Genomic DNA, 27881 nt, shown 5'->3' with positions numbered 1-27881 from the left:
AGCCAGGTCCCCACTCTGTAACCACAGCCAGGTCCACTCTGTAACCACAGCCAGGTCCACTCTCTCTGTAACCACAGCCAGGTCCACTCTCTGTAACCACAGCCAGGTCCCCACTCTGTAACCACAGCCAGGTCCCCTCTCTGTAACCACAGCCAGGTCCCCACTCTCTGTAACCACAGCCAGGTCCCCACTCTCTGTAACCACAGCCAGGTCCCCACTCTCTGTAACCACAGCCAGGTCCCCACTTTGTAACCACAGCCAGATCCCCCCTCTGTAACCACAGCCAGGTCCCCACTCTCTGTAACCACAGCCAGGTCCACTCTCTCTGTAACCACAGCCAGGTCCCCTCTCTGTAACCACAGCCAGGTCCCCACACTCTGTAACCACAGCCAGGTCCCCACTCTGTAACCACAGCCAGGTCCCCCCTCTCTGTAACCACAGCCAGGTCCCCACTCTCTGTAACCACAGCCAGGTCCCCACTCTGTAACCACAGCCAGGTCCACTCTGTAACCACAGCCAGGTCCACACTCTGTAACCACAGCCAGGTCCCCACTCTGTAACCACAGCCAAGTCCCCACTCTGTAACCACAGCCAGGTCCCCACTCTGTAACCACAGCCAGGTCCCCCCTCTCTGTAACCACAGCCAGGTCCCCACTCTCTGTAACCACAGCCAGGTCCCCACTCTGTAACCACAGCCAGGTCCACTCTGTAACCACAGCCAGGTCCACACTCTGTAACCACAGCCAGGTCCCCACTCTGTAACCACAGCCAAGTCCCCACTCTGTAACCACAGCCAGGTCCCCACTCTGTAACCACAGCCAGGTCCACTCTGTAACCACAGCCAGGTCCCCACTCTGTAACCACAGCCAGGTCCACTCTTTAACCACAGCCAGGTCCACACTCTGTAACCACAGCCAGGTCCCCACTCTGTAACCACAGCCAGGTCCCCACTCTGTAACCACAGCCAGGTCCCCACTCTGTAACCACAGCCAGGTCCCCACTCTGTAACCACAGCCAGGTCCACTCTGTAACCACAGCCAGGTCCACTCTCTCTGTAACCACAGCCAGGTCCACTCTGTAACCACAGCCAGGTCCACTCTGTAACCACAGCCAGGTCCCCACTCTGTAACCACAGCCAGGTCCCCACTCTGTAACCACAGCCAGGTCCACTCTGTAACCACAGCCAGGTCCACTCTGTAACCACAGCCAGGTCCACTCTCTCTGTAACCACAGCCAGGTCCACTCTGTAACCACAGCCAGGTCCACTCTCTCTGTAACCACAGCCAGGTCCACTCTGTAACCACAGCCAGGTCCACTCTGTAACCACAGCCAGGCCCACACTCTGTAACCACAGCCAGGTCCACTCTGTAACCACAGCCAGGTCCCCACTCTGTAACCACAGCCAGGTCCCCACTCTGTAACCACAGCCAGGTCCCCACTCTGTAACCACAGCCAGGTCCACTCTGTAACCACAGCCAGGTCCACTCTGTAACCACAGCCAGGTCCACTCTCTCCACAGCCAGGTCCACTCTGTAACCACAGCCAGGTCCACTCTGTAACCACAGCCAGGTCCACTCTCTCTGTAACCACAGCCAGGTCCACTCTGTAACCACAGCCAGGTCCACTCTGTAACCACAGCCAGGCCCACACTCTGTAACCACAGCCAGGTCCACTCTGTAACCACAGCCAGGTCCCCACTCTGTAACCACAGCCAGGTCCCCACTCTGTAACCACAGCCAGGTCCCCACTCTGTAACCACAGCCAGGTCCACTCTGTAACCACAGCCAGGTCCACTCTGTAACCACAGCCAGGTCCACTCTCTCTGTAACCACAGCCAGGCCCACTCTGTAACCACAGCCAGGTCCACTCTCTCTGTAACCACAGCCAGGTCCACTCTGTAACCACAGCCAGGTCCACTCTGTAACCACAGCCAGGCCCACACTCTGTAACCACAGCCAGGTCCACTCTGTAACCACAGCCAGGGCCACTCTGTAACCACAGCCAGGTCCACTCTGTAAACACAGCCAGGCCCACACTCTGTAACCACAGCCAGGTCCACTCTGTAACCACAGCCAGGTCCACTCTGTAACCACAGCCAGGTCCACTCTGTAACCACAGCCAGGTCCACTCTCTCTGTAACCACAGCCAGGTCCCCTCTCTGTAACCACAGCCAGGTCCACTCTGTAACCACAGCCAGGCCCACACTCTGTAACCACAGCCAGGTCCACTCTGTAACCACAGCCAGGTCCACTCTGTAACCACAGCCAGGTCCACTCTCTCTGTAACCACAGCCAGGCCCACACTCTGTAACCACAGCCAGGCCCACACTCTGTAACCACAGCCAGGTCCACTCTGTAACCACAGCCAGGTCCCCACTCTGTAACCACAGCCAGGTCCACTCTGTAACCACAGCCAGGCCCACTCTGTAACCACAGCCAGGCCCACACTCTGTAACCACAGCCAGGTCCACTCTGTAACCACAGCCTGGCTCACACTCTGTAACCACAGCCAGGTCCACTCTGTAACCACAGCCAGGTCCACTCTGTAACCACAGCCAGGTCCACTCTCTCTGTAACCACAGCCAGGCCCACACTCTGTAACCACAGCCAGGTCCACTCTGTAACCACAGCCAGGCCCACACTCTGTAACCACAGCCAGGTCCACTCTGTAACCACAGCCAGGTCCACTCTGTAACCACAGCCAGGTCCACTCTCTCTGTAACCACAGCCAGGCCCACACTCTGTAACCACAGCCAGGCCCACACTCTGTAACCACAGCCAGGTCCACTCTGTAACCACAGCCAGGTCCCCACTCTGTAACCACAGCCAGGTCCACTCTGTAACCACAGCCAGGTCCACTCTGTAACCACAGCCAGGTCCACTCTCTCTGTAACCACAGCCAGGTCCACTCTGTAACCACAGCCAGGTCCACTCTGTAACCACAGCCAGGTCCCCACTCTGTAACCACAGCCAGGTCCCCACTCTGTAACCACAGCCAGGTCCCCACTCTGTAACCACAGCCAGGTCCACTCTGTAACCACAGCCAGGTCCACTCTGTAACCACAGCCAGGTCCACTCTCTCTGTAACCACAGCCAGGTCCACTCTGTAACCACAGCCAGGTCCACTCTCTCTGTAACCACAGCCAGGTCCACTCTGTAACCACAGCCAGGTCCACTCTGTAACCACAGCCAGGCCCACACTCTGTAACCACAGCCAGGTCCACTCTGTAACCACAGCCAGGTCCACTCTGTAACCACAGCCAGGTCCACTCTGTAACCACAGCCAGGCCCACACTCTGTAACCACAGCCAGGTCCACTCTGTAACCACAGCCAGGTCCACTCTGTAACCACAGCCAGGTCCACTCTGTAACCACAGCCAGGTCCACTCTCTCTGTAACCACAGCCAGGTCCCCTCTCTGTAACCACAGCCAGGTCCACTCTGTAACCACAGCCAGGCCCACACTCTGTAACCACAGCCAGGTCCACTCTGTAACCACAGCCAGGTCCACTCTGTAACCACAGCCAGGTCCACTCTCTCTGTAACCACAGCCAGGCCCACACTCTGTAACCACAGCCAGGCCCACACTCTGTAACCACAGCCAGGTCCACTCTGTAACCACAGCCAGGTCCCCACTCTGTAACCACAGCCAGGTCCACTCTGTAACCACAGCCAGGCCCACTCTGTAACCACAGCCAGGCCCACACTCTGTAACCACAGCCAGGTCCACTCTGTAACCACAGCCTGGCTCACACTCTGTAACCACAGCCAGGTCCACTCTGTAACCACAGCCAGGTCCACTCTGTAACCACAGCCAGGTCCACTCTCTCTGTAACCACAGCCAGGCCCACACTCTGTAACCACAGCCAGGTCCACTCTGTAACCACAGCCAGGCCCACACTCTGTAACCACAGCCAGGTCCACTCTGTAACCACAGCCAGGTCCACTCTGTAACCACAGCCAGGTCCACTCTCTCTGTAACCACAGCCAGGCCCACACTCTGTAACCACAGCCAGGTCCACTCTGTAACCACAGCCAGGCCCACACTCTGTAACCACAGCCAGGTCCACTCTGTAACCACAGCCAGGTCCACTCTGTAACCACAGCCAGGTCCACTCTCTCTGTAACCACAGCCAGGCCCACACTCTGTAACCACAGCCAGGCCCACACTCTGTAACCACAGCCAGGTCCACTCTGTAACCACAGCCAGGTCCCCACTCTGTAACCACAGCCAGGTCCACTCTGTAACCACAGCCAGGCCCACTCTGTAACCACAGCCAGGCCCACACTCTGTAACCACAGCCAGGTCCACTCTGTAACCACAGCCTGGCTCACACTCTGTAACCACAGCCAGGTCCACTCTGTAACCACAGCCAGGTCCACTCTGTAACCACAGCCAGGTCCACTCTCTCTGTAACCACAGCCAGGCCCACACTCTGTAACCACAGCCAGGTCCACTCTGTAACCACAGCCAGGCCCACACTCTGTAACCACAGCCAGGTCCACTCTGTAACCACAGCCAGGTCCACTCTGTAACCACAGCCAGGTCCACTCTCTCTGTAACCACAGCCAGGCCCACACTCTGTAACCACAGCCAGGCCCACACTCTGTAACCACAGCCAGGTCCACTCTGTAACCACAGCCAGGTCCCCACTCTGTAACCACAGCCAGGTCCACTCTGTAACCACAGCCAGGTCCACTCTGTAACCACAGCCAGGTCCACTCTCTCTGTAACCACAGCCAGGTCCACTCTGTAACCACAGCCAGGTCCACTCTGTAACCACAGCCAGGTCCCCACTCTGTAACCACAGCCAGGCCCCCTCTCCCCCTCTCTTTCTCTTCTTTTTCTCATTCTTCATCTTCTCTTTGTTTCAGTCTCTCTCTCATTCTCTCTCTCTCATTCTCTCTCTCTCATTCTCTCTCTCTCTCTCTATCTCTCTCTCTCTCATTCCCTCTCTCTCATTCTCTCTCTCTCATTCTCTCTCTCTCTCTCTATCTCTCTCTCTCTCATTCCCTCTCTCTCATTCCCTCTCTCTCATTCTCTCTCTCTCTCTCTCATTCTCTCTCTCTCATTCTCTCTCTCTCTCTATCTCTCTCTCTCTCATTCCCTCTCTTTCATTCCCTCTCTCTCATTCTCTCTCTCTCTCTCTCTCTCTCTCTCTCACTGTGAAACATCTTGGTGTTCCAGCCTAACTTTGTCATCTTTGAGTCGTTGTTACAAAGTACGTTTCCTTTCATTAATCCTTATATTATACCTGACACGAAGACACACAGCATCACACAGCAACCAGACAACAACAACAACAATAACTCACCCTGGCCCCTGGTTTGCCCGGTGGACCGGCTGGTCCTTGTACTCCGCTGTCTCCCTAGAGAGGTGTCAAAGGGAATAAGAGAGAAGAAGAGGTTTGTTTTATGACACATTAATGCACGATAAAGGACATTAACATGGAACCCAGAGGGCAAAACTGGTTGCATTGACATCACCGACATCATTGTAACCCAATTACTACCAGTTGTAATCTGGTTGTGATGGCGTCATAAAAACAGCTTTGCCTGCTGGGAAATAAAATAAATGACAGGATACTCACCGGTCCGCCAATGGGTCCAATGGGTCCTAGACCTCCTGCTTTGCCTTGCTCTCCCTACACAGAGACATCACAGTGAACAGGTCGTTACTGGATGGACAACTTGAAATGCATTTTAAATCAACTTGGATTTGATTTGGACTTACTGTTTTACCAGCAGATCCTATTGTTCCAAGAAGACCTGCCTCTCCAGAGCTACCCTGAAGTAGAGCAACAGAAACAGAGTTTAGTGTCATAATCTCTCGTGGACCATAGGATGGTATCGTAGTGTCTGTCAACAGACTGGGATGCCACAACTAACAAGGAACTTTGTCCAATGTGCAGATTTTTCCATCACTGATTTGGGACATTTGGCCCATAGACTTGCCCGAAACTTACAGAGAGCAGGGGGTGGAGCTGATTCCATCCCCATTGTAGAATCTTTTCTAACACATTTCCTCCCACAACTTAGTTCTGTGTGTCTGAGATTAAGTATATCAGGTCAGGGTCAGGACAGTCAGGTCTGTGTCAGGACAGTCAGGTCAGTGTCAGGACAGTCAGGTCAGTGTCAGGACAGTCAGGTCAGTGTCAGGACAGTCAGGTCAGTGTCAGGACAGTCAGGTCAGGTCAGTGTCAGGACAGTCAGGTCAGTGTCAGGACAGTTAGGTCAGTGTCAGGACAGTCAGGACAGTGTCAGGACAGTCAGGTCAGTGTCAGGACAGTCAGGTCAGTGTCAGTGTCAGGACAGTCAGGTCAGGTCAGTGTCAGGACAGTCAGGTCTGTGTCAGGACAGTCAGGTCTGTGTCAGGACAGTCAGGTCAGTGTCAGGACAGTCAGGTCTGTGTCAGGACAGTCACGTCAGGACAGTCAGGTCAGTGTCAGGACAATCAGGTCAGTGTCAGAACAGTCAGGTCAGTCAGGTCAGTGTCAGAACAGTCAGGTCAGTCAGGTCAGTGTCAGGACAGTTACAGTGAAGGGAAAAAGTATTTGATCCCCTGCTGATTTTGTACGTTTGCCCACAAAGAGATGATCAGTCTATAATTTTAATGGTAGGTTTATTTGAACAGTGAGAGACAGAATAACAACAAAAAAATCCAGAGAAACGCATGTCGCCACACCAAACTGGAAGTCTTCCGACTAGCTTGGAAAGACAGTACTGTGCAGTACCGAAGAGCCCTTACTGCTGCTCGATCATCCTATTTTTCTAACTTAATTGAGGAAAATAAGAACAATCCGAAATTCCTTTTTGATACTGTCGCAAAGCTAACTAAAAAGCAGCATTCCCCAAGAGAGGATGACTTTCACTTTAGCAGTGATAAATTCATGAACTTCTTTGAGGAAAAGATTATGATTATTAGAAAGCAAATTTCGGACTCCTCCTTAAATCTGCGTATTCCTTCAAAGCTCAGTTGTCCTGAGTCTGCACAACTCTGCCAGGACCTAGGATCAAGAGAGACGCTCAAGTGTTTTAGTACTATATCTCTTGACACAATGATGAAAATAATCATGGCCTCTAAACCTTCAAGCTGCATACTGGACCCTATTCCAACTAAACTACTGAAAGAGCTGCTTCCTGTGCTTGGCCCTCCTATGTTGAACATAATAAACGGCTCTCTATCCACCGGATGTGTACCAAACTCACTAAAAGTGGCAGTAATAAAGCCTCTCTTGAAAAAGCCAAACCTTGACCCAGAAAATATAAAAAACTATCGGCCTATATCGAATCTTCCATTCCTCTCAAAATTTTTAGAAAAGGCTGTTGCGCAACAACTCACTTCCTTCCTGAAGACAAACAATGTATACGAAATGCTTCAGTCTGGTTTTAGACCCCATCATAGCACTGAGACGGCACTTGTGAAGGTGGTAAATGACATTTTAATGGCATCAGACCGAGGCTCTGCATCTGTCCTCGTGCTCCTAGACCTTAGTGCTGCTTTTGATACCATCGATCACCACATTCTTTTGGAGAGATTGGAAACCCAAATTGGTCTACATGGACAAGTTCTGGCCTGGTTTAGATCTTATCTGTCAGAAAGATATCAGTTTGTCTCTGTGAATGGTTTGTCCTCTGACAAATCAACTGTAAATTTCGGTGTTCCTCAAGGTTCCGTTTTAGGACCACTATTGTTTTCACTATATATTTTACCTCTTGGGGATGTTATTCGAAAACATAATGTTAACTTTCACTGCTATGCGGATGACACACAGCTGTACATTTCAATGAAACATGGTGAAGCCCTAAAATTGCCCTTGCTAGAAGAATGTGTTTCAGACATAAGGAAGTGGATGGCTGCAAACTTTCTACTTTTAAACTCGGACAAAACAGAGATGCTTGTTCTAGGTCCCAAGAAACAAAGAGATCTTCTGTTGAATCTGACAATTAATCTTAATGGTTGTACAGTCGTCTCAAATAAAACTGTGAAGGACCTCGGCGTTACTCTGGACCCTGATCTCTCTTTTGAAGAACATATCAAGACCATTTCAAGGACAGCTTTTTTCCATCTACGTAACATTGCAAAAATCAGAAACTTTCTGTCCAAAAATGATGCAGAAAAATTAATCCATGCTTTTGTCACTTCTAGGTTAGACTACTGCAATGCTCTACTTTCCGGCTACCCGGATAAAGCACTAAATAAACTTCAGTTAGTGCTAAATACGGCTGCTAGAATCCTGACTAGAACCAAACATTTTTATCATATTACTCCAGTGCTAGCCTCTCTACACTGGCTTCCTGTCAAAGCAAGGGCTGATTTCAAGGTTTTACTGCTAACCTACAAAGCATTACATGGGCTTGCTCCTACCTATCTCTCTGATTTGGTCCTGCCGTACATACCTACACGTACGCTACGGTCACAAGACGCAGGCCTCCTAATTGTCCCTAGAATTTCTAAGCAAACAGCTGGAGGCAGGGCTTTCTCCTATAGAGCTCCACTTTTATGGAATGGTCTGCCTACCCATGTCAGAGACGCAAACTCGGTCTCAACCTTTAAGTCTCTACTGAAGACTCATCTCTTCAGTGGGTCATATGATTGAGTGTAGTCTGGCCCAGGAGTGGGAGGGTGAACGGAAAGGCTCTGGAGCAACGAACCGCCCTTGCTGTCTCTGCCTGGCCGGTTCCCCTCTTTCCACTGGGATTCTCTGCCTCTGAGTCACTGGCTTACTGGGGCTCTCTCATGCCGTCCCTGGGGGGGGGGTGCGTCACCTGAGTGGGTTGAGTCACTGATGTGGTCATCCTGTCTGGGTTGCCCCCCCCCCCCCCCCCCCCCCCTTGGGTTGTGCCGTGGCGGAGGTCTTTGTGGGCTATACTCAGCCTTGTCTCAGGATGGTAAGTTGGTGGTTGAAGATATCCCTCTAGTGGTGTGGGGGCTGTGCTTTGGCAAAGTGGGTGGGGTTATATCCTTCCTGTTTGGCCCTGTCCGGGGGTGTCCTCGGATGGGGCCACAGTGTCTCCTGACCCCTCCTGTCTCAGCCTCCAGTATTTATGCTGCAGTAGTTTATGTGTCGGGGGGCTAGGGTCAGTTTGTTATATCTGGAGTACTTCTCCTGTCCTATTCGGTGTCCTGTGTGAATCTAAGTGTGCGTTCTCTAATTCTCTCCTTCTCTCTTTCTCTCTCTCGGAGGACCTGAGCCCTAGGACCATGCCCCAGGATACCTGACATGATGACTCCTTGCTGTCACCAGTCCACCTGGCCGTGCTGCTGCTCCAGTTTCAACTGTTCTGCCTTATTATTATTCGACCATGCTGGTCATTTATGAACATTTGAACATCTTGGCCATGTTCTGTTATAATCTCCACCCGGCACAGCCAGAAGAGGACTGGCCACCCCACATAGCCTGGTTCCTCTCTAGGTTTCTTCCTAGGTTTTGGCCTTTCTAGGGAGTTTTTCCTAGCCACCGTGCTTCTACACCTGCATTGCTTGCTGTTTGGGGTTTTAGGCTGGGTTTCTGTACAGCACTTTGAGATATCAGCTGATGTACGAAGGGCTATATAAATACATTTGATTTGATTTGATGTCAAAAATGTTATAAATTGATTTGCATTTTAATGAGGGAAATAAGTATTTGACCCCCTCTCAATCAGAAAGATTTCTGGCTCCCAGGTGTCTTTTATACAGGTAACGAGCTGAGATTAGGAGCACACTCTTAAAGGGAGTGCTCCTAATCTCATTTTGTTACCTGAATAAAAGACACCTGTCCACAGAAGCAATCAATCAATCAGATTCCAAACTCTCCACCATGGCCAAGACCAAAGAGCTCTCCAAGGATGTCAGGGACAAGATTGTAGACCTACACAAGGCTGGAATGGGCTACAAGACCATCGACAAGCAGCTTGGTGAGAAGGTGACAACAGTTGGTGCGATTATTCGCAAATGGAAGAAACACAAAATAACTGTTTATCTCCCTCGGCCTGGTGCTCCATGCAAGATCTCACCTTGTGGAGTTGCAATGATCATGAGAACGGTGAGGAATCAGCCCAGAACTACACGGGAGGATCGTGTCAATGATCTCAAGGCAGCTGAGACCATAGTCCCCAAGAAAACAATTATTAACACACTATGCCGTGAAGGACTGAAATCCTGCAGCGCCCGCAAGGTCCCCCTGCTCAAGAAAGTACATATACATGCCCGTCTGAAGTTTGCCAATGAACATCTGAATGATTCCGAGGACAACTGTGTGAAAGTGTTGTGGTCAGATGAGACCAAAATGGAGCTCTTTGGCATCAACTCAACTCGCCGTGTTTGGAGGAGGAGGAATGCTGCCTATGACCCCAAGAACACCATCCCCACCGTCAAACATGGAGGTGGAAACATTATGCTTTGGGGGTGTTTTTCTGCTAAGGGGACAGGACAACTTCACCACATCAAAGGGACGATGGACGGGGCCATGTACCGTCAAATCTTGGGTGAGAACCTCCTTTCCTCAGCCAGGGCATTGAAAATGGGTCGTGGATGGGTATTCCAGCATGACAATGACCCAAAACACACGGCCAAGGCAACAAAGGAGTGGCTCAAGAAGAAGCACATTAAGGTCCTGGAGTGGCCTAGCCAGTCTCCAGACCTTAATCCCAGAGAAAATCTGTGGAGGGAGCTGAAGGTTCGAGTTGCCAAACGTCAGCCTCGAAACCTTAATGGCTTGGAGAAGATCTGCAAAGAGGAGTGAGACAAACTCCCCCCTGAGATGTGTGCAAACCTGGTGGCCAACTACAAGAAACATCTGACCTCTGTGATTGCCAACAAGGGTTTTGCCACCCAGTACCAAGTCACGTTTTGGAGGGGTCAAATAATTATTTCCCTCATTAAAATGCAAGTCAATTTATAACATTTTTTACATTCGTTTTTCTGGATTTTTTGTTGTTATTCTGTCTCTCACTGTTCAAATAAACCTACCATTAAAATTATACAGATAATTTCTTTGTCAGTGGGCAAACGTACAAAATCAGCAGGGGATCAAATACATTTTCCCCTCACTGTAGGCCAGTACCCATGCTCTTATCCAGCTGCAGCTCCTCAGGAACATAGATTAGCTCTATTTGTCAAAAGGGTTGAGTTTATGGCACAGAGTAATTAATGCCCATTGGCTGTAGATGAATTGATGTAAGTGGTGCATTGTGGGTGAATTAGGAATTAGAATACTATTTTAATAGGATCTCTATGATGCCTACCTTCTCTCCACCAGTTCCTTTAGAGCCAGGAGAACCAGGTAATCCCTAGAGAGGAAACACAACATTGTCAATCAAAATCAATCTACAGTAACAAGAATTATCATGTAAATACCTAGAATACATCTGACCAAACCACTCATGCATTTGTTATCTATTTCAAAGAAGTTGTTGAAAACATGAAAATCTCAAATGTTTGTAAAACAAAAGAACCTACACAATGGTGGTTGTCAATCAGAAACAATTATCTCATGTTATTATTATTATTATGTTATTTCACATCAGGATTAGAATACGGGAGGCTGAGGAGGATTACACAGGCACAACCAATCAGAACACCTGTTAGTGTGAGGTCAAAGGTCATACTTACAGGAAGTCCCTGAAGCCCCACCTCCCCTGGAGACCCAGCCTTGCCAATGGTGCCCTGTGGAGAAAGCGAGTTATGTGAGTTAAGATGAACTTTTGACATCACAGTTGTAATCTTAACTTGAATTGACAACTCCTGCTGATTCCTCCGTTCAAACATTATGAATCCCATTTTATAGTAGACTTTTCAGAATGCTGTGATCTCCATTGCCAAGCCAATAGAAATCGCTGCAGAAAAGAATCACTGTAGACCTATGAGAGGGCACAGCAAAACTAGAACGATGCATCTAAACATCTTACAGTCGATCCTGTCCATACCTTTCCACCTGGCAATCCAGGAATACCTTCACGGCCATCTACTCCTGACAAACCCTAGACATGAAAAAAGAACCACCACAATTATTCCATGACAAGTGTTAATGTTCCAAGAAGGTTCTATGGTTCTATGAATGGTTCTGTGGCTTAAACGATTCTAAGAGTCTATGAATACACAACAGACAGGATATGCTTACATTTTGCACCGCCAAGACTGATTGTTTAAGCTGTGATACAATAGTCACAGTAATACTTACACCCTTTCCCTTGGGCCCAGGAAGACCTGTGATTCCTCTTCCACCTTGAGATCCCTAGATAACAACACAATAGGATAAGGAACCAATCAGGGCATCAGCATTACACCATCACCACCACCCCAGACAGTGACTAAAGACAAAAATCAATTTGTCCATGTGAAACCATGGTAGATGTATTTTTTACTCTGATACCCACCTCATCACCTTTAGGACCAGACTCGCCCATCACGCCCCTCTGGCCTTGGTCACCCTAACAAGAGACAGCATCAACATATTGTAAGACAAAACCTTTTTACAGATGTTTAATCAGGTCCTTGATTGAGAACACAACACAGTGCCGTATTCCTGAAACACTCACCTTTCCAGAGGTCTAACATTAGTGAAATCATAATGAACAGGAGAAGGGGATTATGGGAGAATACTTACAGTGGCTCCTTCAACACCCTGGGGACCTGGATCTCCATCATGTCCTCGTGCTCCCTGTCACAACACCAGGGGTATATTAGCATTAAGATGACAGAGAGGATTGAAATACAATTAACTTCAAAGAGTGACTCTTACCAGTCCACCTTTGGGCCCCATCATTCCAGTGGAGCCTCTGATTCCCTGAGGACCCTGGAATCACACAACAGCAGAAAGACAAACTGTCACTAACTGTCACCATAGACAGTCTGTTATATTATCACTACAGTCTGTTATATTATCACTACTGTCTGTTATATAATCACTACAGACAGTCTGTTATATTATCACTACAGACAGTCTGTTCTATTATCACTATAGACAATCTGTCATATTATCACTACTGTCTGTTATATTATCACTACAGACAGTCTGTTATATTATCACTACAGACAGTCTGTTCTATTATCACTATAGACAGTCTGTCATATTATCACTACTGTCTGTTATATTATCACTACAGACAACCTGTTATAGTATCACTACAGACAGTCTGTTATATTATCACTACAGACAGTCTGTTCTATCATCACTACAGACAGTCTGTTATATTATCACTACAGACAGTCTGTTATATTATCACTACAGACAGTCTGTTATATTATCACTACAGACAGTCTGTTATACTATCACTACAGACAGTCTGTTATATTATCACTACAGACAGTCTGTTATATCATCACTACAGACAGTCTGTAACATGATCACTACAGACAGTCTGTAATATTATCACTACAGACAGTCTGTTATATTATCACTACAGACAACCTGTTATATCATCACTACAGACAGTCTGTTATATCATCACTACAGACAGTCTGTTATATTATCACTACAGACAGTCTGTTATATTATCGCTACAGACGGTCTGTTATATTATCACTACAGACAGTCTGTTATATTATCACTACAGACGGTCTGTTATATTATCACTACAGACAGTCTGTTATATTATCACTACAGACAGTCTGTTATATTATCGCTACAGACGGTCTGTTATATTATCACTACAGACAGTCTGTTATATTATCACTACAGACAGTCTGTTATATTATCACTACAGACAGTCTGTTATATTATCGCTACAGACGGTCTGTTATATTATCACTACATACGGTCTGTTATATTATCACTACAGACAGTCTGTTATATTATCACTACAGACAGTCTGTTATATTATCACTACAGACGGTCTGTTATATTATCACTACAGACAGTCTGTTATATTATCTGTTAAAGGTAGGTTAATGAGAGTATCAAACCGTTGGGCCCTGGGATCCGAGGTCCCCTGTGGTTCCCTGGTCACCCTCTTCACCCTAGAGAGAGAGAGGTAACATGCAGACATCAGTAAGATGAACAGCTGCGTATGGCAGAGACATTAAAACATAAGTAGGTACATTTATAGGAGGATCGAAAGATGGATTTCAAATGTAAGCTGTTTCAAAACAACTTTAATGGCCGCAAATCAACTCCCATGGACTTTAAATCAATGTTCCTACAGCCTCGTTGACTCAGATACATGACACGCGTTTCAATGAAATTGACTGTATCGCTGATCACATTGCCAAAGGTGTGTGTGCTGTCAGCTGTCAGAGACTACACGCTTTGACTTGTGAGTGAAAAGCCTGCATGTTCTACACCAGACACCCTTCAATAGAGCCACTAAGCAAGGCTGAATTCTATACATGGAGAAAGTCATTTACAGTCCATATGGATACATGGAGTCTTGAATCCAGACAGACAGACAGTGAATGGAGTTATAGGCCACTAGGTGATGAAGTGACTTGGGTATAGAACTGAACTTATTTCCTTATATATGGATGTATGGAACCATTACAGGGCTGAGTGTGGCTGTGTTAGCATGGCATTCCACATCAACCATAACCCCTGCATCACTAACATGGGCTGCGTCCCAAATCACACCCTAATCCCTATAAAGTGCTCTACTTTTGACCAGGGCCCATAGGGCTGTGTTCATAAGTAGAGCACTATGTAGGGAATGAGGTGTCATTGGGGACGCATCCATGGAAATAGATTACTTTCAGGCAACATATCACTCACAGCCTTTCTAAATGCAATGAGGCAAAAATATGAAAAAGTGTGAGGTTTATGTTGTGCAGAGATCCTATAGCATGTAGAAATCCTATAGCATGTAGAGATCCTATAGCAGGTAGAGATCCTATAGCAGGTAGAGATCCTATAGCATGTAGAGATCCTATAGCAGGTAGAGATCCTATAGCAGGTAGAGATCCTATAGCAGGCAGAGATCCTATGGCATGTAGAGATCCTATAGCATGTAGAGATCCTATAGCAGGTAGAGATCCTATAGCAGGTAGAGATCCTATAGCATGTAGAGATCCTATAGCAGGCAGAGATCCTATAGCAGGTAGAGATCCTATAGCAGGTAGAGATCCTATAGCAGGTAGAGATCCTATAGCAGGTAGAGATCATATAGCAGGCAGAGATCATATAGCAGGCAGAGATCCTATAGCAGGTAGAGATCCTATAGCAGGTAGAGATCCTGACTGCATCGATATCAGGCCCTGACCGCATGGATCACAGGCCCTGACCGCATGGATCACAGGCCCTGACCGCATGGATCACAGGCCCTGACCGCATGGATCACAGGCCCTGACCACATGGATCACAGGCCCTGACTAGATGGATCTCATGCCCTGACCACATGGATCACAGGCCCTGACCGCATGGATCTCAGGCCCGACCACATGGATCACAGGCCCTGACCACATGGATCTCAGGCCCTGACCACATGGATCACAGGCCCTGACCATGCTGGACACATACTGACAGCTAAGAAGTAGCCGTGAGAGTATTTCTTGTAATGTCTAATCTGAATATCTTGGTCAGTCAAGATGTAAAGCTGATCTCATGACGCATCACATGAAGCAATGAGACCAGAGGAGCTACAAAGCTCCAAGCTTATTTTATGTCATGGAAATATCTGATCTGGTCTGGTTTTCCAAGAAACAGACTAAACCTAGTTCTGGACCAAGTCATTTTAATGCCGTGTAGGTTTTTGTTCAGTTCTCTGAATGTGTCTAAAAGGTAAGCCCTTACCTTGTGCCCTTGTTTCCCAGGCTCTCCTCCTTCCCCTTTTACTCCTTTGTGACCCTAGAAAACAGAGGAACATGAAGTTTAAACACCCTCCCCAATCTCTATCACATATCACCATTAGACTATCATTATACTAACTGTGAAGACAATAGAATAGTTTTAACCAATGACTTCTGTGAGGCTGTAGGTTGAAGCAGCTATGGTTACCATTAGCACAATATATGATACCTTATGAGACCAAGCTATCAATACACCACTGGTTATGTTCCAATGCCCTTCCTAGCACACCACTGAGAACGTTTATCCATTACATAACTTCATATGATACACTAGTGAGGGCATGCACTCTCCTTGGCCCCTGACCCTTGACCCTTGACTCACCTTCATGCCAGGGAGGCCGGGATGACCAGGTGTCCCAGGTGGACAGGCACCAGGGCACTAGACAGCAGCAGGATAAATCAACAGGGTCAGATTATGACTCATACGTGTAATGCCAGGCACTGAGTTGTGTGAACTTGAACGAACAAAGTCTTACCAGCTCGGCACTCAAATCCTGCATCCCTGCTGCACCCTGAAAAACACATCATTTTGAGAATTGTTAATCAGTTGATTAGGAAGAGTAGATGACTGTTCAACGTGACACACAAACAGCTCACGACATTCTCTGGATGTGCTTGTCAACGTATCATCAACTAGGGACGATACACAGGGACAGTGATCCACAGATGTATTACTCACTCTAGGCCCTACTGATCCACAGATGTACTATTCACAGATGTACTACTCACTCTCGGCCCTACTGATCCACAGATGTACTACTCACTCTAGGCCCTACTGATCCACAGATGTACTACTCACTCTAGGCCCTGCTGATCCACAGATGTACTATTCACAGATGTACTACTCACTCTCGGCACTACTGATCCAAAGATGTACTACTCACTCTAGGCCCTACTGATCCACAGATGTATTACTCACTCTAGGCCCTACTGATCCACAGATGTACTACTCACTCTAGGCCCTACTGATCCACAGATGTACTACTCACTCTCGGCCCTACTGATCCACAGATGTACTACTCACTCTAGGCCCTGCTGATCCACAGATGTACTACTCATTCTAGGCCCTGCTGATCCACAGATGTACTACTCACTCTAGGCCCTACTGATCCACAGATGTACTACTCACTCTAGGCCCTGCTGATCCACAGATGTACTACTCACTCTAGGCCCTACTGATCCACAGATGTACTACTCACTCTAGGCCCTACTGATCCACAGATGTACTACTCACTCTAGGCCCTACTGATCCACAGATGTACTACTCACTCTAGGCTGTACTGATCCACAGATGTACTATCCACAGATGTACTACTCACTCTAGGCCCTACTGATCCACAGATGTACTACTCACTCTAGGCCCTACTGATCCACAGATGTACTACTCACTCTAGGCCCTACTGATCCACAGATGTACTACTCACTCTAGGCCCTACTGATCCACAGATGTACTATTCACAGATGTACTACTCACTCTCGGCCCTACTGATCCACAGATGTACTACTCACTCTCGACCCTACTGATCCACAGATGTACTACTCACTCTAGGCCCTACTGATCCACAGATGTACTACTCACTCTAGGCCCTACTGATCCACAGATGTATTACTCACTCTAGGCCCTACTGATCCACAGATGTACTACTCACTCTAGGCCCTACTGATCCACAGATGTATTACTCACTCTCGGCCCTACTGATCCACAGATGTACTACTCACTCTAGGCCCTGCTGATCCACAGATGTACTACTCACTCTAGGCCCTGCTGATCCACAGATGTACTACTCACTCTAGGCCCTACTGATCCACAGATGTACTACTCACTCTAGGCCCTACTGATCCACAGATGTACTACTCACTCTAGGCCCTACTGATCCACAGATGTACTACTCACTCTAGGCTGTACTGATCCACAGATGTACTATCCAGATGTACTACTCACTCTAGGCCCTACTAATCCACAGATGTACTACTCACTCTAGGCTGTACTGATCCACAGATGTACTATCCACAGATGTACTACTCACTCTAGGCCCTACTGATCCACAGATGTACTACTCATTCTAGTCCCTGCTGATCCACAGATGTATTACTCACTCTCGGCCCTACTGATCCACAGATGTACTATCCACAGATGTACTACCCACTCTAGGCCCTACTGATCCACAGATGTACTACTCACTCTAGGCCCTACTGATCCACAGATGTACTACTCATTCTAGGCCCTGCTGATCCACAGATGTATTACTCACTCTAGGCCCTACTGATCCACAGATGTACTACTTACTCTAGGCCCTGCTGATCCACAGATGTACTACTCACTCTAGGCCCTGCTGATCCACAGATGTACTACTCACTCTAGGCCCTACTGATCCACAGATGTACTACTCACTCTAGGCCCTGCTGATCCACAGATGTACTACTCACTCTAGGCCCTGCTGATCCACAGATGTACTACTCACTCTCGGCCCTACTGATCCACCAGGTCCTGTTGGTCCTCTGACTCCCATAGCACCCTGTGGTAACGGACATAGAAAGCAGATCAAACAAACATGGTCCATTTTCATTCACCTTTTGATTGACGTTCCTGACAGAGGAGGTACTGTACATCACAGGAAGTTGGTGGCACCTTAATTGGGGAGGACGAGCTGGAGCGGTATTAGTGGAACGGTATCAAATACATCAAACACGTGGTTTCCATGGTTTCCAGGCGTTTGATGCCATTCCATTCGCTCCGTTCCAGCCGTTATTATGAGGCATCCTCCCCTCAGCAGCCTCTTATGCCAATCAGCCATATTTGGCCCTAAGACTCCAGCTCCCAAACTATCTACATGCAGTGCTTGAAGAGGACTGAAATAGGAGCTGGTACTCAGGATTTTAGGGTCCAGTACTGTTTATTTTCACCTGGCGGATATCAAGCAGGAGAAAAGCACCGGTCTGTTCGGCCCAATTCATGCTCTGTCCGCATAGAGAATCATTGTGTCCTGAGGATCTATATGTCCTGATATCGTTAGGTGATGAGGATCGTTAGGTGATGAGGATTGTTATGTGATGAGGAGTGTGAGGTGATGAGGATCGTTAGGTGATGAGGATTGTTATGTGATGAGGAGTGTGAGGTGATGAGGATCGTGAGGTGATGAGGATCGTTAGGTGATGAGGATTGTTAGGTGATGAGGAGTGTGAGGTGATGAGGATCGTTAGGTGATGAGGATCGTTAGTTGATGAGGATCGTTAGGTCATGAGGAGTGTGAGGTGTGGTGATGAGGATCGTTAGGTGATGAGGATTGTTATGTGATAAGGATTGTTATGTGATGAGGAGTGTGAGGTGATGAGGATCGTTAGGTCAGGAGGAGTGTGAGGTGATGAGGAGTGTGAGGTGATGAGGATCGTTAGGTGATGAGGAGTGTGAGGTGATGAGGATCGTTAGGTGATGAGGAGTGTGAGGTGATGAGGATCGTTAGGTCATGAGGAGTGTGAGGTGATGAGGATCGTTAGGTCATGAGGAGTGTGAGGTGATGAGGATCGTTAGGTCATGAGGAGTGTGAGGTGATGAGGATCGTTAGGTCATGAGGAGTGTGAGGTGATAAGGATCGTTAGGTCATGAGGATCGTTAGGTGATGAGGAGTGTGAGGTGATGAGGATCGTTAGGTCATGAGGATCGTTAGGTGATGAGGAGTGTGAGGTGATGAGGATCGTTAGGTCATGAGGAGTGTGAGGTGATGAGGATCGTTAGGTCATGAGGAGTGTGAGGTGATGAGGATCGTTAGGTCATGAGGCGTGTGAGGTGATGAGGATCGTTAGGTCATGAGGAGTGTGAGGTGATAAGGATCGTTAGGTCATGAGGATCGTTAGGTGATGAGGATCGTTAGGTGATGAGGATAGTTAGGTCATGAGGAGTGTGAGGTGATGAGGATCGTTAGGTGATGAGGATCGTTAGGTGATGAGGATCGTTAGGTGATGAGGATCGTTAGGTCATGAGGATCATTAAGGCAAGAGGATCGTTAGGTGATGAGGATCGTTAGGTCATGAGGAGTGTGAGGTGATGAGGATCGTTAGGTCATGAGGATTGTTAGGTGATGAGGATCGTTAGGTGATGAGGAGTGTGAGGTGATGAGGATCGTTAGGTCATGAGGATCGTTAGGTGATGAGGAGTGTGAGGTGATGAGGATCGTTAGGTCATGAGGAGTGTGAGGTGATGAGGATCGTTAGGTCATGAGGAGTGTGAGGTGATGAGGATCGTTAGGTCATGAGGCGTGTGAGGTGATGAGGATCGTTAGGTCATGAGGAGTGTGAGGTGATAAGGATCGTTAGGTCATGAGGATCGTTAGGTGATGAGGATAGTTAGGTCATGAGGAGTGTGAGGTGATGAGGATCGTTAGGTGATGAGGATCGTTAGGTGATGAGGATCGTTAGGTGATGAGGATCGTTAAGGCAAGAGGATCGTTAGGTGATGAGGATCGTTAGGTCATGAGGAGTGTGAGGTGATGAGGATTGTTAGGTCATGAGGATTGTTAGGTGATGAGGAGTGTGAGGTGATGAGGATCGTTAGGTGATGAGGATCGTTAGGTGATGAGGATTGTTAGGTCATGAGGATCGTTAGGTGATGAGGATCGTTAGGTGATGAGGATCGTTAGGTGATGAGGAGTGTGAGGTGATGAGGATCGTTAGGTGATGAGGATCGTTAGGTCATGAGGATCGTTAGGTGATGAGGATCGTTAGGTGATGAGGATCGTTAGGTCATGAGGAGTGGGAGGTGATGAGGATCGTTAGGTGATGAGGATCGTGAGGTGATGAGGATCGTTAGGTCATGAGGATCGTTAGGTGATGAGGATCGTTAGGTGATGAGGATCATTAGGTCATGAGGAGTGTGAGGTGATGAGGATAGTTAGGTCATGAGGAGTGTGAGGTGATGAGGATCGTTAGGTCATGAGGATCGTTAAGGCAAGAGGATTGTTAGGTAATGAGAATCGTTAGTTGATGAGGATCGTTAGGTTATGATGGTCTGTAACTGATACTTACAGGGGGTCCACCTTTTCCCAAATCACCTGGAAGTCCTCCTGGCCCCGGGGGTCCCTGTTCAGAGAAACACGTATTAATTCACTGAAAATTATGACTTGTACTAATTTATCATATACTTTTTTTTGTTGTTGCATTTTTCATAGTTTTGAAAGTTTTTCAACAATATGTCTTCCCAATGCATCAAAGGTATCTTACCATGGCTAATGTGAACGTTATCAGACATTTTGCTAGATACTGTACTATAAAGATGTAATACATGTGTCATGTGTGAATGTTTAATTAATAATACTGTAAAATACTTACAGGTGGTCCATCATCTCCAACGCCCTATGGAGGAAAACAGAAGCACCAGACGAGTCAATGACATAAGATACTACAGCATCTTTATAGGCTCTATGCAGGCTCTATGAAGGCTCTATGAAGGCTCTATGAAGGCTTCATTAATAAGCCTTAGAAGCTACGTTTCATGTGATGTGAGAAAGCTGAATGCTCTATAGCTGGGCCCTCTGAGTCTTCAGTGTGGACTGATTCCACTAATGAATGAGTGGTTCATAGAGAATAATGTAACTCACAGCTAGTCCACGAGGTCCTGGTTTCCCGGGTTCACCCTGAAACAAAGTAAAATAGCATGTCAGTTTGAAAACACAGTGAACATGAGACAACAGTAAAGAGAATATCTAATATATACTGTTAATCATCCCCCATCCAGCACCCAAAGCAAACTATGCATGTAGAAGACATACAAGTATTTTCTCCATGAAGACATGTTTCTAGCTTGTCATGTAAACACAAACAGACTTCAGTATCCTTTCCTATTTCCACCAGGACCACAGACACATACTAAACATCTAAGATGCTTTGGATAAAAGCCTCTGTTGCATATATTCACACGACTTGTATTCTTATACTGTAATAGTCTAGCGACTGTTCCAAATCCTTAGACATTGTCAAACACACACCAAACACACACCAAACATACAGCAAACACACAGCAAACACACCAAACATACATCAAACACACACTAAACACACAACAAACACACACCAAACATACACTAAACACACAGCAAACACACAGCAAACACACACCAAACATACACCAAACATCCACTAAACACACAACAAACACACACCAAACACACACCAAACATACACCAAACATCCACTAAACACACAACAAACACACACCAAACACACACCAAACATCCACTAAACACACAACAAACACACACCAAACATACACTAAACACACAACAAACACACAACAAACACACACCAAACATACACCAAACATCCACTAAACACACAACAAACACACACCAAACACACACCAAACATCCACTAAACACACAACAAACACACACCAAACATACACTAAACACACAACAAACACACACCAAACATACACTAAACACACAACAAACACACACCAAACACACACAAAACACACACCAAACACACACCAAACACACACTAAACACACACCAAACACACACCAAACACACACAAAACACACACCAAACATACACTAAACACACAACAAACACACACCAAACACACACCAAACATACATCAAACACACACTAAACACACACCAAACATCCACTAAACACACAACAAACACACACCAAACACACACCAAACATCCACTAAACACACAACAAGCACACACCAAACATCCACTAAACACACAACAAACACACACCAAACACACACCAAACACACACCAAACATACACCAAACACACACTAAACATACACCAAACACACACTAAACACACACCAAACACTCAACAAACATACACCAAACACACAACAAACACACACTAAACACACACTAAACAAACACTAAACACACAACAAACACACACCAAACACACACCAAACATACACCAAACACACACCAAACACACACCAAACACACACTAAACACACACCAAACACACACCAAACACACACCAAACACACACCAAACATACACCAAACACACACTAAACACACAACAAACACACACCAAACACACACCAAACATACACCAAACACACACTAAACACACAACAAACACACACTAAACACACAACAAACACACACCAAACACACACCAAACATACAACAAACACACACTAAACACACACCAAACACACACCAAACATACACCAAACACACACTAAACACACACCAAACACTCAACAAACATACACCAAACACACAACAAACACACACTAAACACACACCAAACACACACCAAACATACACCAAACACACACCAAACACACACTAAACACACACCAAACACACAACAAACACACACTAAACACACACTAAACACACACCAAACACACAACAAACACACACCAAACACACACCAAACACACACCAAACACACACTAAACACACACCAAACACACACCAAACACACACCAAACACACACCAAACATACACTAAACACACACTAAACACACACCAAACACACACCAACTAAATTTTGCCGGTGTTTGGTTCCTGTACTGTAATATTCTCCACAATTTATTTTCATTCTTAGACAAATTAAGCCATCTGAGTAAAATTAACTAGAGACTCAACAAACTATGTATGTGTAAAACATCAAAAGTATTTCTCCATAAAGACATGCTTTCATCTCATCAGAAACACAGACCAACAGGATCCTACTCCGTATCCTTTAATCTCATCAGAAACACAGACCAACAGGATCCTACTCCGTATCCTTTCATCTCATCAGAAACATAGACCAACAGGATCCTACTCCGTATCCTTTTGCCACTTCCACCAAATATACTGGACAATTTCCTTCTCAGACAAATGAAGCCGTCTGAGTAATTACTGAACCAGAGACTTCACAGACTGAATTAACATTCTTTCAGTTTAATCCTGTGACTGAGAACCTGAGCCATGCAGGGTGCACTTGGCCCAGCAAATGTTCCCCCAAGGCTTGGGTCCTGTTCATTATGCACCAAAATGAAGAAAAAAAATTGTGAGGGACTTAGTGAACTCGTCCAATAAGAAACTCTAATTTTGTTCTCCGTTGCAAAACGTTTTAAAAATGTTTTCCTTGCTTTTCCTAATGAACACGACTATGATGCTTGGGCCTGGTTCCCCACGGAGATTCCCCAGAACTCTGGCAGGCAGGGATCAGGGATCAGGGATTAAAGCTCATTTGTCATGAGGAATTGCTTTACGCGTTGTAATTGTAATTCCTGCTGTCTTGCATGCCAACACAGTGGGCGAATGGACGGTCAGCAGCTTGGCTCAGTCACCCGGCTGAGAGTTACCCTGGTCCCAGATCTGATTGTACTGTCTGGTGTGACAATGACCAAAGGAATTGACAAGACAGCACCAACACATCTGGGACCAGACTGTCTGGTGTGACAATGACCAAAGGAATTGACAAGACAGCACCAACACACCTGGGACCAGACTGTCTGAGAGTCTATGAAGCAGAAACATTAAAGGGCTCATTAGTGATTAGTTACTCACTTTCTGTCCAATCGGACCATCGGGACCTTCGTCTCCAGTAGGACCAGTCAAACCCTGCAGAGACAGGAAGAGAGGAGCGAGAGACCAGGCTTCACTAATCCATCACAACAAAGACAGAAATGTTGTCCAACGTCAGTAGGAGCTCAGCTGTACGCTAGAAAACCATAAGAGTTAGTTACCTTTTCATACGCGATCATAACAAAGTACCTTTCTCTAAGAAATGTTTTTGCAACTTTACCAACTTTAAGGTGTGCTTTAAGTCTTCCTAATCTCATAATAATTCCAGCTGTATATGTACATGATGTCACAAAAAAAGTTGCGTATGTCACACAGCTAATGGAGTGGGAGGAGCTCAGAAGTAGGCGTGTGTACGTGGGCAGGACTAAACGATGCCCCACCCACAATTAATGAATCTGTAAATACTGTGCATTAGCAGAAACGTGTATCCAGTACTTTTCAGCACAGCTTGACAGAATGGCAAAGCTGTGAAATACATCCTCTTTTCCATTCTCTGACTTATGTTGGCATTTTCAAAATAGTTTCAACAAATGCTTCCTTGGATTATATTGATTTAAGATAAATCATGTTTAGTTGGAATAGATGATGGCATCTAGTCTGGAATAGGAATCATCTCCACGGACACCACGGTCAGGACACTACAGAGCATCTGAGACAAACTGAGACATCTCTCTGAGACAGTTACTGGGAGAGTGGTTAATCCTAACCCACATTCCTCTGGTCCAACTCAAACAAGCCCCATTGACAGGTACCATTCCACAGCAGCCTGAGGATCCAACTGGGACTGGAGACACCCACAGCACAAACACTGCTGGGTACTGTTTCACTAAGGCTTTATGGGCGTGAGAAAAAACATTGTGTCCCATTCAGAGGGTGAATGGGCAAGATAAAATATTTAAGTTCACTTTGAACGGGGTCTGGTAGTATGTGCCAGGTGCACCGGTTTATGTCAAGAACTGCAACGCTGATGGCTTTGACACTCTCAACAGTTTCCTGTGTGTATCAACAATGGTCACCACCTAAAGGACATCCAGCCAACTTGACACAACTGTGGGAAGCATTGGCGTCAACCCTGTGGAACGCTTTGGACATCTTGTAGAGTCCATGCCCTGACAAATTGAGGCAGTACTGGCAAAAGGGGGGAACTCCATATTAGGAAGGTGTTCCTAATGTTTGATATCTCATCCGTATGCCTTTGTTCACCCTCTATAAACCTACTACAGTCACTTTGTGAACCTACAGCAGAAGTGTGACTGAAATGCAAACTGCGTACAAAGTGATACATGGATCATGTACACTTAACAGTATGCTTTAGGATATCAGTACAAACTAATATCCTACGAGTGTTTTCCTAACCCTCTTTTCTCCCTCCAATTTGGATGGAAGCTACAGTTAATTAAGTGCAGGCCTTCCTTCTCTCTGCCTGAACAAAGAGACTGTTGTGTTACAAAGGAAACTGTCAGATTCTTAGCCTTTTCTTTGCTCCCGAGTGGCGCAGCGGTCTGAGGCACTGCATCTCAGTGCTAGAGGCATCTCTACAGACACCCTGGTTCAGCGGTCTGAGACACTGCATCTCAGTGTTAGAGGCATCTCTACAGACTCCCTGGTGCAGCGGTCTGAGACACTGCATCTCAGTGCTAGAGGCATCTCTACAGACTCCCTGGTTCAGCGGTCTGAGGCACTGCATCTCAGTGCTAGAGGCATCTCTACAGACACCCTGGTTCAGCGGTCTGAGACACTGCATCTCAGTGTTAGAGGCATCTCTACAGACTCCCTGGTGCAGCGGTCTGAGACACTGCATCTCAGTGCTAGAGGCATCTCTACAGACTCCCTGGTTCAGCAGTCTGAGGCACTGCATCTCAGTGCTAGAGGCATCTCTACAGACTCCCTGGTTCAGGGGTCTGAGGCACTGCATCTCAGTGCTAGAGGCATCACTACAGACACCCTGGTTCAGCGGTCTGAGACACTGCATCTCAGTGCTAGAGGCATCACTACAGACACCCTGGTTGATTGATTGGCGCCTCTCTTAGGTAAAGAAGTGGTCATTACCACTTGATGAAGCAAGATAATAATTTTAAGGGTAGAAGGTGCACATATTGAGAAGTTCCACCCCCTAGCTACTGTACTGCTGCTATAACCTGAGTATGACAGTCATCATGACTAGTTCACTATTGCTATCATCAAAGATGACAAAAAAGGCGCCAATGACGACAAACAGGAAATTGAAGGCAAAAAGGATGAATGATTTGAAACAGGATACTCACATCAGCCCCGGGCACACCTGGCAACCCGGCTGAGCCTAGTTTGCCTGCATCTCCATCAGGACCCTAACAACACAACCACAATAGAAAGCAGAACAACAACAACATGCTGACAGTCAAATACATCAGAATGACTAGATGATAATGACATAGTATTGTGTTAACAATAAAAGATGTAATAAAACGTGTATAATTACAGCAGGGCCATCCTCTCCGTCGTCTCCCCTCTCACCCTGAAATAAAAAAAGGCCCACATGTGAAATGTATAGATAAATATATAAACATATATCTATATATATTCACAAATGTATACATATGTGTTTATACATAATTGGTCTAATTCCAACTCTTCAGCATGCAGCTGGTTATGTTTGTGAAAAAGGGTTGTGCTCGCCCACCATTCAAATCACATCATCGCATAATTATGAACATGAGTGGTGATAATGCTCTTTATCGTTTGGAAGATAATTCAAGTTAATCGAGGAGAGAACTTACAGCGACACCATCAATTCCTGGGACACCTGCGGGTCCTGGAGGGCCGACGGGGCCCGAGGCCCTCTGGACAAAGAGACGGTCAAACAATGCAATCAGCTATGGATATTATTGCTATACATAATGAACATACATCTGTATGGGACATACTGTATGTCTGAAAATGAAGGAGAAGCAGAAGTCTCCGTTAGGCTTAGCCAATAATAGTTAATTCAAGGAACAACAGGTGCATAACTGCCACAGCAAAGCAAACATAAGACACCAACACAACTGAAGCAAATACCCTTTGTTCTGAGAAATGGGTTGAATCCATGTGATACTAGCTACCCACTGGGCAGACATCAATTCAACATCTATTACATTTAGGTTCCAACGTCATTTCATTGAAATGATGTGGAAACAGCGTTGATTCAACCAGTGCGTACCCAGTGAGTACATGATGTAAATAAATACTGTATGCTCAGTCACAGTCACCCAGCTACAAAAATGAAATGATCATCCTTTGATTTGTTTCAGTATTTCTTATAGAACAAATTATCTTGCATCACTAGACCAACTAGAATCTGGACATTCTGCTAGTTGATTCCACAACAATAAATCCATGAGAATAACATAATGTAGATACACTCACCTGAAGTACTATTTCGTCAACCTGAAAACAGAGGTACACAGAGAAGGACTTACTTGTGTGGAGCAAATAAGGACAATCTGCACCAAAAGTACCCAAAAAAGTTGCCCGTGAGCCATGGTCTCTCCTGCTCTTCCCTCTCCCGGACAGCAAGAACGGGTAAAAATGTTTTCCTTTTTCTTGGATGAGTTGGGTTGACGGACCCCGACA

General features: G+C 46.5%; 2 protein-coding genes across 2 annotated transcripts in view; both read right to left on the bottom strand.

The window, feature by feature from the left end:
- The window catches only part of LOC139418155 (collagen alpha-1(IX) chain-like), a 41386-nt gene extending 24885 nt beyond the window's left edge, over positions 1–16501 (bottom strand). Inside the window, exons 1-15 of the mRNA XM_071167391.1 lie at positions 16488–16501; positions 16235–16270; positions 16081–16137; positions 15703–15756; positions 13887–13940; positions 12724–12777; positions 12589–12642; positions 12359–12412; positions 12163–12216; positions 11909–11962; positions 11595–11648; positions 11228–11272; positions 5733–5786; positions 5590–5643; positions 5314–5367 (exon numbers count right to left, since the gene is read on the bottom strand). Of these exons, the coding sequence (XP_071023492.1) occupies positions 5314–5367; positions 5590–5643; positions 5733–5786; positions 11228–11272; positions 11595–11648; positions 11909–11962; positions 12163–12216; positions 12359–12412; positions 12589–12642; positions 12724–12777; positions 13887–13940; positions 15703–15756; positions 16081–16137; positions 16235–16258 (720 nt within the window). The 5' untranslated portion in view covers positions 16259–16270; positions 16488–16501. The remainder of the gene's footprint in view (positions 1–5313; positions 5368–5589; positions 5644–5732; positions 5787–11227; positions 11273–11594; positions 11649–11908; positions 11963–12162; positions 12217–12358; positions 12413–12588; positions 12643–12723; positions 12778–13886; positions 13941–15702; positions 15757–16080; positions 16138–16234; positions 16271–16487) is intronic.
- Positions 16502–18181: 1680 nt separating this feature from the next.
- Positions 18182–27879, bottom strand: LOC139410532 (collagen alpha-1(IX) chain-like). Its single transcript, XM_071155843.1, has 9 exons — positions 27728–27879; positions 27047–27109; positions 26749–26784; positions 26555–26617; positions 24273–24326; positions 21350–21385; positions 21081–21104; positions 20778–20831; positions 18182–18274 (listed from the first exon to the last, which is right to left on the bottom strand). Exons 1-9 carry the CDS (start codon positions 27788–27790, stop codon positions 18182–18184), a joined length of 486 nt encoding a protein of 161 aa, XP_071011944.1. The 5' UTR covers positions 27791–27879.
- Between the last annotated feature and the right edge of the window lie 2 nt (positions 27880–27881).

This window comes from Oncorhynchus clarkii, chromosome 1 (assembly GCF_045791955.1).
Source record: "Oncorhynchus clarkii lewisi isolate Uvic-CL-2024 chromosome 1, UVic_Ocla_1.0, whole genome shotgun sequence".
Taxonomy (NCBI): Eukaryota; Metazoa; Chordata; class Actinopteri; order Salmoniformes; family Salmonidae; genus Oncorhynchus; species Oncorhynchus clarkii.
Note: the sequence above shows the minus strand (reverse complement) of the source record. Positions and strands in the feature narration are given on the sequence as shown.